This window comes from Marmota marmota, unplaced genomic scaffold, assembly GCF_001458135.2.
Source record: "Marmota marmota marmota unplaced genomic scaffold, marMar, whole genome shotgun sequence".
NCBI lineage: Eukaryota > Metazoa > Chordata > Mammalia > Rodentia > Sciuridae > Marmota > Marmota marmota.
The window spans coordinates 8,117,453-8,130,722 of record NW_026000051.1 but is presented as its reverse complement, the minus strand read 5'-3'; the positions used below and the strand labels follow the sequence as shown (position 1 = coordinate 8,130,722).

Genomic DNA, 13,270 nt, shown 5'->3' with positions numbered 1-13,270 from the left:
TACCTTTATTTTATTTTTTTTTTTTTTTTTTTTTTTTTGTTGTGCTGGGGATTGAACCCAGGGCCTTGTGCCTGTGAGGCAAATACTCTACCAAATGAGCTATATCCCCAACCCCTACTTTTCTTAATTGGTTATGTTGTAAGGTTCTCTTGATGTGTTGGCAACCAAATGAAAATGGGGAACCAGGTTTTAAAATGGTAGTTTTGTGTTTGAGTTTTATTCTAGGGGTCAATAAATAATTGAATGACTCTTTTAAGTGACACATCTTTATATTTTCTCCTGGGATTTTTGGCCTGAAACTCATGTATTAGATAATGTTCATATTTTTTTTATTATGCTTTGTTCAGTTTTAGTCTCAGTTATGTATTTGTCCCAAACATTTGAATGCTTTTCTTGGTGGATACATTGAGGGTAAGCTTAATTTTTGTTTATATGCCAAAAACAATTTGTTGACATTTCTACTGCATAAACAGCATTTAACAAATTATGCAACACTGCATCAAAAAACAAAATGAGAATATAAATTAATGATCCTGATTTTCTTGTTTTTTCCATAAAATCATTTTAAAAGCTACCCTTCAAATAGATCTAAAATGTTTTTTAAAAAACACTGTGGGGATCCAGTCAAAGATGTGTTCTTTCTGTTGTGTTTGTAAATATAAAAGTAAATAATTAGAAAAGAGAAATAAAAGTCAAAGGAAGAGTCCCTTAAATATATTGTCTTGAGTGGAAATGGCAGGAATTTAAATTGGAATATAGACATTATCCAAATGAGTAGAATCTCAATCTACAAACTTACATATTTTAATCCTCTTTTTTTGTCTTTCTCAGAATCTGTTAGGGTATGGATAATGTTCATATTGAGTTGAGTTTTAAGAAGTTGGTGTGGTTAAGATTGAGTTTCAATGGAATTCTGATTTCTTATGTAAGATATTTCCCAGCTATAGTATTAATGCTTGTCCTGCCTTGAATTTCTGTCTCTGGGGTGTTAAGGTGAAATTTTGTTTTTTAAAACCATGATGGTATTTTAAATTTAAGTATTGAGAATGCAAGGAAAACCTTAGTTAATACGCTTTCCATAATAATCAAGTGCATTCATTTCATTTATGTTTACAGCTTTACAAGTTAAGGAATAGAAAACAGAAGTTTAGTACTCCATTAATTTTGGAGACTTAAACTTCCAACATATGCCAGAGAAATCACGGTAGATAGGTAGGGTCATTCTGAAGGGAAAACATTTTATTTATTTGAAGTCTAAAATATTTTGACCCTAAATAGTATAAAATTCCCTTATTATCAGAATAGAAAGCCAGTAATAGTAAGTAGTGAACATCCTGGGAAAATATTTTGGAAGTGTTGTTTAAAAAATTTTTTACACGTGTTCTGTAAGAATTAAAGCATAATTGACTATCTGGCAGACATTCTATATGAATATCTTTATGGTTTTTGTTTTTCAGGCGTTTTAAAAATATTTAATCATTCATGAGTTGAGCCTCATTCTTGAGTTATGGATGACAAGGCTTCTGTTGGAAAAATCAGTGTCTCTTCAGACTCAGTGTCTACTCTTAATAGTGAAGATTTTGTCTTGGTTTCCAGGCAAGGAGATGAGACACCATCTACAAATAATGGAAGTGATGATGAGAAAACAGGACTCAAGGTAAAACTTAAAAACTTAAGTTTATTTCGCTTAGCTTTGCTAAGCCCTTTGCAAAACTTGGACTTAACAGAAAAGGGACATGGCGGCAAAGTGAGAAAATGGAATTAATGTACTTTCTTCTTATAGTGTTAAAGCAGTCTATGTACACTTAGTGAGAAATTTATATTTGGTTAAGATTTCTCTTTGATTAGCTTCTTCTAAATTTTCTAACATTCCTGTCAAACTTCTGATGGTTATCATGTAAACATGTGTAATTTTAGTATTGTTTTCACTTTATCATAGAATTAGAGGTGCTTGTTTTTTGGGGGAGCCTGTTATGTGTATTGTAAGGGTACTGATAGGTCCGCAATGAAGTTTAAGATATTGAAACAACTTTATTATCCATGGTGCTGGGGACTGAATATAGGACCTCACATTTGCTAGACAAGTGCTCTACTGCTGAGCTACATCCCCAGCCCATGAAATAACTTTAAATACCTGGTCTTTGACCACTTTTGTCTTTTCTCCACCAAATAAATAACTATTACTTCTTTTTCTACACTATATTACTAGTCTACTCTTTATGGATAATAATGAAAACAGGTTATCTGTTAATGGTTGTCATGTAATTTATAAGTAGTTTTTAAAATAGTCCAATTCTCTTGTACATCTGTTCATTCAATAAGTGTTTATTGAATAATGACTGTGTGCCAGGTTCTGTTCTAGTTACTGGGGATTTAGTGGTAAATAACACAGGCAACTCCCCCTTTCTTCTTAGAGCTTGTATTTCTGATGGCGGAAATAGACTTTAAGCAAATAAAAAATAAATATATCAAGTAAATTTAGGTCCTACGAAAAAGGAGGTTACAGTGGATGAGGAATGAATGATTTGGTGGTTGTCTTTTGACCTTTGTTTTCAGAATTTTGGAAACACTTCTATCACTTATAAACATACAGTGGAATAATTTTTTTTTTTTTTAAAGAAGACAGTAAAGGGATGGTGTCCGCTCAGGGGTACAGCACTTGCCTAGCATATGTGAGGCACTGGGTTTGATTCTCGGCACTACATATAAATAAATAAATAATAAATAAATACAAAGGTTCTCAACAACTTAAAAAAGAAGACAGTAAAAATACTGAATGACAGGTACTATTTTAGAGATGATCTTGAGGTGAGACCAGAGTCAAAGAAGGTAGAAAGCCATGGAAGAACTGGGGAAAGAGCTTTTCAGAGGAAGCAGCAGATACAAAGACTCTTGGAGAGAGAGGTCAGAGCACAATGAATGAAGTAAAAAAAAACATTAAGGGATGAGATCCCAGTGATGGGCAGGGACTGGATCATATAGAACCTTGTGGAACTTGGTAGGGAATTTGGACTTAGTTATAAATGTGAAGGGAATTTTTACAAAGTTTGGGCACATGATCTAGTTTACTTTTTTGGGGGGGGTGGAGTACTGGAATTGAACTCAGGAGTGCTCTACCACTGAGCTACATCCTCAGCCCTTTTTTAATTTTTAATTTTGAAATTTTAAATTTTGTCTCAAAATAGTTGAGATTGAGTTGCTGAGGCCAGCTGGCCTTGAACTTATGATCTTCCTGGCTTAGGCTCCTAAGTCTACAGGTATCTTGTACTACCACACAAGGTAGATTTTAGTCAGCATTTTCACTGCTGTAACTAAAAGAATCCAATCAGAAAACTGTAAAGGAGGAAAGGTTTATTTAGGTCTCACAGTTTCAGAGGTTTATAGAAGGTTGGTTCCATTCCTTAGGGCTCACAGTGAGGCAGAACATCATGGCAGAAGAGTGTGGCCGAGAGAAGTAGCTTGCTTGTTGATCAGGAAGCAGAGAGAGAGGAAAAACTCCATTCTCCTGGTACAAAATATATACCCCATAGCCATATCACCAATGCATCATTTCCTCCAGCCACACCCTACCACTTCAGTTACTACTTAGTTATTCCTACCAGGGGATTAATTCACTGATTGGGTTAAGACTCTCACAACCCAATCATTTTTTCTCTGAACCATCTTGCATTGTTTTGGGAGGGGGGGGGATGCCTTACATCCATACTATAATATGGGGCTCTAATTTACATTTTTAAAAGCTCATTGGCTGAGAGGGCTTCAGTCCTTATAGCATGTCAGGAACGTAAAACTGGTGAATATTACTGGGAAAAAGCCAAAAGTTTAGTCTCTGGAAATGTTCTAAAAGAAGTCAAGCTATTGAAGACAAATTATCCAAGAAAATTTATTAAAATTTGGTAAGAGCAACAAGAATCTGTGTTATTTCATCCAGAACCTACTTCTTCCTTACCTCTCCCAACTGAGATAACTCTGCTCCAAAATGTTACAGTCTGTTCCCTGGTTCCAGGCCACTGTCTTCTGGGGAGGAGCATACTAAACATGTTTCTTCCTGCCTCCAGCTGCTGTTGTTAGCCAAGTGTAACCAAGAGATAGGCCCCCACCCCTTTCCTACTCAGTCCCTGCTCCTGGGACAGAGGCTCTATTTTGGACAAGTGAAGCTGGGATGTCACGCAGTGAGAAGTGTGCCATTTTCCCCACTCCTAGGTCCAGAGCTTTGGCTCAGAGATTTTTGCCTGTTGAGAAAACAGGGCCATAAATCAGCTCCTAATCTCTTCCTGAAGGAAGAGTGTAAAGAAGTTCAAGCCTAAGGTTAGTCTCAAACTGTGGAGGTTGCGGTGAAAGGTAATTGGGAGAAAATTGGTAGATCGATTAGACAAAGGCTTAGATATAGAACCATTAGTTTGCCTGAGAATACCAGCGAAAGACAGAGCTGGGAGGAGACCACCATGGGTCAAAATCTCAAACATTGATTTCTGAAACTCTCTCTTAGAAGGAACAAGGAACTCAAGTTTAATTGGTTTAGTCTCTGGGTCTAGTTGGTTTAGTGTACTATTGAAATCAGTAAAGCAGTCAGCTAGCAATTAAAGGAGCTTTAATAGCTAGGCATGGTGAGAAACAGAGCCCTGTCAAAAATCAATCTCATCACAGGGTAACTGTGGCAGTCCCAAATCTGAACCCTCTGAGGAGCAGCATTAAAAAAAGTATAACATTCTGGAGGCAGGAGTATAAAACTACCCAAAACCAGGATACATAAAAACCAGTCCTAAAGTGGGGCAGTGAATTGAGAGTTAATATAATATGCTATCTAAAATGTCTGCTTTTCAACAAAAACAACAACAAAAAATTAGACATGGAAAGAAACAGGAAAATATAACCCATACACTTAAAAAACAAACAAACAAACAAAAAAAACCAGGTGGCAGAAATTGCTGAAATGAGAGTGACCAGTTGGATTTAACATAGAATGCTTTCAAAGTAGTCTTTATGAATACGTTCCAACAAATTGCATGAAATCATGCTTTAAAAAAGGAAGATATAGCTGAGAGTGGTGGCACGTGCCTGTAATTCCAGCAGCTTTGAAGGCTGAGACAGGAGGATCACAAGTTCAAAGACAGCCTCAGCAACAGCAAGGGACTAAGCAACTTGGTGAGACTCTGTCTCTAATAAAATACAAAATTGGGCTGGGGATGTGGCTCAGTGGTTGAATACCCCTGAGTTCAATCCCTGGTTACCCCCTCTCCCCCAAAAAAGGAGGATATAATGACATCAGTAATGAGATAGAATTATTTAAAAATAAGCAAATGGAAATACAGAATTTTGAAAAGCACCATAAATGAAATGAAATGAAAAATTCACTAGAGGGGCTTAAGAGTAGGTTTAACCCAGCAAATAAAAGAATTAGCTTAAAAGATCAATAGCGATTACTCCGAAAAAAAGAAAAAAATGGATTGAAACAACAGAGCCTCAGAGAAATGTGTTACAGTAGTAATTTCATCAGCATATTCATAACAGACGAAAGAGGGGAGAGAAGTGAGCAGGAAAAAAATATTAAATTAAGTAATATCTGAAAACATCCCATAGTTTTTAAAAAGAAGTAATCATATTTAGGAAACTCATTGAACTCAAAGTGGGATAGATGCATAGAGATCCACAAATAGTTACTTCTTAATAATAGCTAATTGCCAAAGACAAGGAAAAAGTCTTGATGCGAGCAGCTAGAGATAAATGTCTCATCATTTAGAAGAGAATCCCAGTAAGATTTATGGCTAAGTTTTCAGCAGAAACAATGGAGGGAAGACATCAGTGGGATAACATTCAGAGTGCTCAAAGAAACTATCAGTCGACCTATTTTTTAGTCATGCCTTGGAGATATTATGGGTTCAGTTCTAGACCACTATAGAAAAGAATTCCACGATAATGTTAGTCACAGAAATATTTTAGTTTCCCAGTGCATATAAAGTTATGTTTACACTGCACTATAGTCTATTAAAAAGTGTGCAATAGCATTTGTCTAAAGAAGAAGAAAACAATGTGTATACCTTAATTTTAAAATATTTCCTTGCTAAAAAATGCTAATAGTCATGAGCCTTCAATGAGTTGTATTCTTTTTGCTGGTAAGTACCATATCTTCAGTGTTGATGGCAGCTTGACTGAACAGAATGGTGATAGTTCAAGATTTAGGGTGGTTGTGGCAGTTTATCTTAAACAATGAGGCTTGCCAGAAATAGTCTCCACAGACTATTCCTCTGTAGCATGTCATACAGTTACAGAGCATTTTACCCATACTAGAATTTATTTCAGAATTGGAACCAAATTTCTCAAATCTTGCTTCTGTTTTGTCAATTGAATTTTTGTAATATTTTATATTACTTCTTATCCTTTGAGAAATATTCACAGCATCTTTATCAGGATTAGGTTCTATATCAGGAAACTACTTTCTTTGCTTATCCATAAGAAGCAACTCCTATTAGTTAAAGTTTTATCATGAGATTGAGGTAATACAGTGACTTCTTCAGGATCCACTTCTATTTTTCTTGCTATTTCTACCCCATCTTCAGTTACTTCCTCCACAGAAGTCTTGAACTCCTCAAAGTCGTCCATGAGAATTGGAATCCCCTGCTTCCAAACTCCAGTTATTGTTGATATTTTGATCTCCTCCTGAGATTCACAAATGTTCTTAATGCCATCTAGAATGGTGAATCTTTTCCAAAAGACTTTCAGTTTACTTTGCCCAGATAAGTCAGAGAAATCTTTTTCTATGGCAGCTATAGTCTTATAAAATGTATTATTGAACAATAACATTTGAAAGTAGAAATTACTCCTTGTTCCATGGGTTGCAAAATGGATATTGTTAACAGCTGTGAAAAACAACATTATAATCTCATTTTATATCTCCATCAGAGCTTTTTAGGTGACAAGGTATCTTGTCAGTGAGGAATAACATTTTGAAAGTGAGCTTTTTTCTGAACGGTCAGTCTCAACAGTGAGCGTAACATATTCCATAACCAGATTCTAAACAGTTGTGTGGTCACCCAGGCTTTGCTACATTTGTGGGGTATAGGGAGAGTAGATTAAGTGATATTTATAGGACCCTAGGATTTTCAGAATGGTAAATGAGCATTGGCTTCAACTTAAAGTCACCAGATGCATTATTCCCTAACTAGAGAGCTAGCCTGTCCTTTGAAACTTTCTTGCTAGAGATTAATTAATTCCTCTTTACCCAGGAAAATTCTAGATGGCAGCTTCTTTTCCAGTGTAAGGCTGCTTTGTCTTCACTAAAAACCTTTTGTGTAGTATAGCTACCTTTATCAATTATCTTAGGCATATCTTCTGGATAATTTCTGCAGCTTCTACATTAGCACTTGCTGCTTCACCCAGTGCTTATATGTTATAAAGATAGTTTCTTAAACTTCATGATCAAACCTCTGGTAGCTTCACATTCAGTTCTGTAGTTTCCTAACCCCTCTCTTTTTATAAAATTTTTTCTTCTAATTTTTTTTTTTTAGTAGTCAGTGGACTTTTATTTATTTATATGCAGTGCTGAGAATTGAACCCAGATTCTCACACGTGCTAGACAAGCACTCTACCACTGAGCCACAACCCAAGCCCCTAACTCCTCTTAACCTTCAGAGAATTGGAGTTTCCTTTGGATTATATTTTTGTTTAAGAGAGTATTGTGACTGGTTTGATCATCTATCTAGATCAATAAAACTTTTTTTATCAGCAATAAAACTGTTATTGTTCTTTTTTATTGGTATGTTTATTGGAGTGGCATTTTTAATTTCCTTTCCTTCCTTTGGCTGTTTGTCAAAGAAGCCTAGCTTTTAGTCTCTCTGCTTTTGAAATACCTTCCTCACTAAGCTTAATCAGTTCTAGCTTTTGATTTAAAGTGAGAAACTTGCCTGGCTTTTGTTCAGTTAAACTCTTAGAAGCCACTATAGTGTTATTAATTGGCCTAATTTCAGTATTGTTTTGTCTCAGGGAAAAGAAAGGCCCAAGGAGAGGGAGGCAATGGGGAACAGCTGGTAGATGGAACATTCAGAATTCATGCAGCATTTCTCAGGTTTGCTGTTTTATATGGGTGTGGTTCATGGTACCCCAAAACAATTAAAGTAGTAAGATACAGATCACCATAAGAGATATAATTGTAATAACAAATTTGAAGTATTGTGAGAATTACATATGTGACAAAGACACAACATTAGCACATGCTGTTAAAAAAATGGTATGCATAAACTTGCTGTAGTCAGTGAAACCATGAGCCTTCAGTTTGAAAAAACAAAAAACACAATGTCTGTGAAGTGCAGTAAAGTTAGGTATGTCTCTGTTCAAAACTGAAGGTTAAATAAGACACTGAGATAAAGAAAAATTTAGAAAATTTATTGCTAGTAAACCTGTCTTACAAGATACTAAAGGAAGTTCTTTAGGCAAGTGACTTGAATTGGTAATTTTTAAAAAAAGTTTTTAGTTGTTGATGGACCTTTATTTTTTATTTATGTATATGTGGTGCTGAGAATTGAACCCAGTGCCTCACACATGCTAGGCAAGCACTCTACCACTGAGCCAAAATCCCAGCCCCCAAATGGTAATTTTAATCCACACAAAATATGTATTTAGGTGTACATATACTGTCTTATATTATAATAAAAGACAGTATACATACATTTCTTTCTTCCCTTTTGCATTATATATGTGTATGTATCTCTGTGCATAACATGCTTAGATACATTGTTGCAATATATTTGCCAATAACAGGAAAAAAAGAGTTAGGTGAACTCCATTAGGACTGGGGAAATGACTGTATGCTAACTCAGATACACAAGAACAAATGAAGAGAACCAGAAATGATAAATTACAAAAGCCATAATTATGTATTTGGTCTCCTTTCAACTTTAAAAGTGTTTATAGAATTAATGGTAATTATAGTGTGTTGGTGGATATGTAACATTTTATAGATCTGATGTATCTAACAGTACTACAAAAAGGGAGAAAAGGAAGTAGTTAATAATGTTTCTGTATTTCAGTGAAATTAAATTATTACAAATCAAGAGGCTTGTAATGTGTACATGGTAAGTAAGTTACTAGAGCAGAGCTTCTAAGGATATAATTACCAAACTTCATATGGAAAAAAATGGAAATGCTATCTTAGAAAATATTTACTGAATGCAAAGGAAAGCAGTAAAAGGACAAAAAACATGAAGCATGTATAAAACAAATAGTAAAATGGTAGACCTAAGTCCAACTCTATCTAAAATATTAAGGGTAAATTTTTAGACAATATAATCAGAAGGCAGAGACTTTCAGACTAGATTAAAAAAACATGATCAAAATATGTGCTGCCTACAAGAGACCTTTTAGATTTAAAGACACAAATGGAGTTAAAGTAAAAGAATATGAAAAGATATCATGCAAACAACAAGCACAAGATATCTGGAGAGGTTATTCTGTTTTTAGACATGATACTTTAAAGCAAAAACTATTACTAGAGATAAGGGATATTGTATAATCTTATAAGTGTCCATCCATCACAGACACTTAATAGTTGTATAGCTAATAATTTCAGTGCCACAATACACAACATAAATACTGACAGAAATGAAGAGAGAATAAACATCTCAACAGTAGTCATTAAAACATACAATACCATGCTTTCAATAATGGTACGAAAACTAGGCAAATCAATAAAGAAATAGAAGGCTTGAACGCCACTGTTTCTGAGTGGATATGGCAGTGGATTCTTAGTATATTAGAAACATAAAGAGCTAAGAAAAATAGTAAATTTGACTGCATGGGAATTAAAGTCTTTTGTGTTTGTATACTATCAAGAAAGTGAAAATAACTGGGCATGGTGGCACATTCCTGTAATCCCAGGTATTCTCCCAACTATGTGGGAGTCTGAGGCAAAAGACTTGAAGCCCAGCCTGGGCAACTTGGCAAGAAAGACCTTGGCTCAAAATAAAACTTAAAAATACACACACACACACACACACACACACACACACACACATATATATATAGCTCAGTAGTAGAGCACTTGCCTTGAGCATGCAACACCCTGCGTTCTCTCAGCTGTTCCCCAAAAAAAGACAAAAGGCGGGGAGAGAAAGAGCCCACAGAATGGAAGAAAGTATTTGTAAATAATATATCTAATAACTTAAGAGGGTATGTAAAGAATCTAAGCGTCTGTCACTTGTTGAATGGGTAAACAAAATGTGGTATGCAATTGAATATTATTCAGCCATAAAAAACATAGGCAACATGCTAAACAACATGTCAGTCACAAAACCCCCCACAGATTATGTATTTTTATTAATATGAAATATTTAGAATAGATAAATCTTCAGAGACAGAAAGTAGATTAGTGATTGCTTAGGTCTGGGTTTCTGGGAGATGATATCTAAGTTATTATGATAGTGCTTTTTTATTTTATTTTTCCCTTGTGATGCTGGGTATTGAACCCAGGAATGCTCTACCACTTGGCTATACTGCCAGTCCTTTTTATTTTTTATTATTTGTAGTGCTGGGGATTGAATGCAGGGTCTCCTGCATGCCAGGTAAGCACCCTTCCACTGAACTATATTCTCATAGTGTTTCTTTTTGAGATGATGTAAACGTCATAAAATTTACTCTGGTGTGGCTACACACATATGCAGATAGGCCAATTCAATAACAAGGACATCATTTTGAGAAAAAGGTTTTACTGCTTTGCTGGCAAAGGAGAAACACAGGAAACTTCTGTCCCAGAGACTGTGATTCTGCCCATCATGGGGAACACAGGGTTTTTAAAAAGGTGACTCAAAGGCTACATTCCAGCTGTGCCCTAATTTGGGGGAAGGGCATATCAAAATTCACTTGCTAATTTGGGAGATGGAAAAGAGGAAAAAACATGTTCATTTTTCAGATAACCTCATTGGTAGAGTATCAGAGCTATATTCAAAGCATGAGGCAGACCACTGTTAACAATAAAGGAACTAGATACTAAAGAGAGGAGTTAGGAAGTGATTCTTGGGGCACTTCAGCATTTAGAGATTGAGCTGAAGAGAAGGTAACAGAGAACACTATGAAGAAATAAAGTAGTAGGTTTATGGAAAAGTACAGAAGAATGCCTTGCAATATAAGTGAAGAAAATATTCCAAAAAGCAAGGGTAATATTTTTGTTTTTTTTTTTTATTTTTTAGTTGTAGATAAACACAATCTCTTTATTTTTATGTGATGCTGAGGATCGAACCCAGTGCCTCACACATAGAAGGCAAGAGCTCTGGGCTGGGGATGTGGCTCAAGCGGTAGCGCGCTCGCCTGGCGTGCATGCGGCCCGGGTTCGATCCTCAGCACCACATACAAACAAAGATGTTGTGTCTGCTGAAAACTAAAAAATAAATATATAAAAAAAAAAAAAAAGAAGGCAAGAGCTCTATATAACACTAACCCCAAGAGTAAAATTTCTATTTCTGCTAAGAGGTTAATATAAATGGTGACTGAAAAATGACAATATGGAGGCCTCATTGACCCTCAAGAAGAGTGTCTTTCTGGAAAGATGAGAGCATTACTAGATTGTGGGTAGTAAATGGGGTGAGAAAGATGTGGCAAAATATAAAAACAATTCTTTCAAAGATTTGTTGTATAAAAGGAGGCAGGCAGGAAAATTGAATAGTGGCTGAGGGGGTTTGGTTCTTGTGATCAATTTTAGGATATATCTAATCGATGGGAATTATTCAGTAAAGAGGACACATTACTAGTACAAAAGAAGAGTCAAATCTTTGAGTAGGGAAAAGAACATCCTCTGCATAAATGGAAGAGTTAGCCTAGGAACAGTTACTATACTGAAAGAATATAGCATTGCAAGTTCAAATAAATCAATCTTTGATTTGAAAATTTTCTTGTAAACATTTTAATTACTGTTTGATTTATTTTTCCTCTTTCTGATTTCTTGAACTCAAATTTATGGTACAGATGAAGGATCCTTATGGCTCCTCCAGAGAACTTTGTTTTTGCTCTCATTTATCTTGTTTATCAGAAAAAGGTAACTTCTGATTTTGTAGAGAAGGAAACAGGAATATGTTTTCCAAGTTTAAAACACTTTATGTATTTTCATGTAATTTCAGTACATCTGAATCATCTATAGGCTATTGTACATAGAACTGGTAAGGGAAGATGTAATAAGACCATTGTTAAATTTGTTAAAATCATCAAAAGAAGGTATAATAGGATTAAATAGGATTACTGAAGATTATTTGCTCAGTGATACTTGTATTTTTGAAACTGTTTGCTGAGCACCTTAGAGTAACAAAATAACAATAATAAAAACTTGTACAATATCTTATCAAACAGTAAGTTCCAAGGATTTCAGGTTTTTTTCCTTCATTTATTTGGTTGCATTAAAATACATGCTCAGAACATAAACAGTGACAGTAGGAACATGTTGGATCTAGAAAACCCTTTTAGAAAGTTCTAAAAAGTCACTCTTCAACCACAAAGTCCCAATTGAGTATTTTTTTGAAAGTTTATTTGTCAACTGGTAATCTGCCATTGTTGTTTTAGCAACTGGGGGTAAGAATGCTCATTTTTGGAAATATGTATTAATCTAGAAACTGTAAAAATGTCCCAATATAAAATAATTAGGAAAGCTGAAAGAAATATAGCAAACACCCTTTTAGTTGGATAGTGGTATTCACAAGAAAGGAATGAAAATGTCTAAGAAAATGAGGGAACTGAAAACTAAAGCTATACATTTGAGTTGATATTGGAAGTGCACTGGAGAATTTCTATTCTTTATAATCAAGGTACTTGGATTTTGATAATTGAATTGGGCAAAAAAAAGGTCTTGGGTGTAAAATAGAGAGGTGTTGGATCCACAATCTCATAAAACATCCTCAGATTCTACGTCTTTCCTGAAAGGATGGAAGAAGATTTCTACCTATCATTATGGGAAGAAAATAAGGAAACCTATTATGTCTTAGCTTGGGTTACTTTGAATGGGGGATCTTGTTGAGAATTTGTGCAAATAGGCTTATGTGTTACTCAGCTTTTTGTTGCTGTGACCAAAATATCTAACAAGAGAAGGAAAGATTTATTTTGAGGTTTCTTTCCACAGTTGGCTGGTTCCATTGTTTTGAGCCTAAGATGAGGCAGAATTTCCTGGTGGAAGGGTGTGGTAGATGAAGACTGCTCAGCTCATGGCAGCTGGGAAACAGAGAGAGGAAGGGGCCAGAGACAAAATATAGTCCCCGAGGTCATACCCCCCCCCCCCAGAGACCTCCCTTACTCGCAATCC

General features: G+C 35.3%; 1 protein-coding gene across 7 annotated transcripts in view; it reads left to right on the top strand.

Moving 5' to 3' along the window:
- Positions 1-13,270, top strand: part of Rabgap1 (RAB GTPase activating protein 1) — a 162,373-nt gene that overhangs the window by 21,205 nt on the left and 127,898 nt on the right. For 5 of the 7 annotated variants that reach the window (XM_015497611.2, XM_048813108.1, XM_048813107.1 and 2 more), the window contains exon 2: positions 1,458-1,657. In XM_015497611.2, coding sequence (XP_015353097.1) covers positions 1,508-1,657 — 150 coding nt within the window. In that variant the 5' untranslated portion in view covers positions 1,458-1,507. Of the gene's footprint in view, positions 1-1,457; positions 1,658-13,270 lie in introns of those variants that run through there. The other 2 variants (XM_048813112.1, XM_048813111.1) reach the window with 1 other exon arrangement.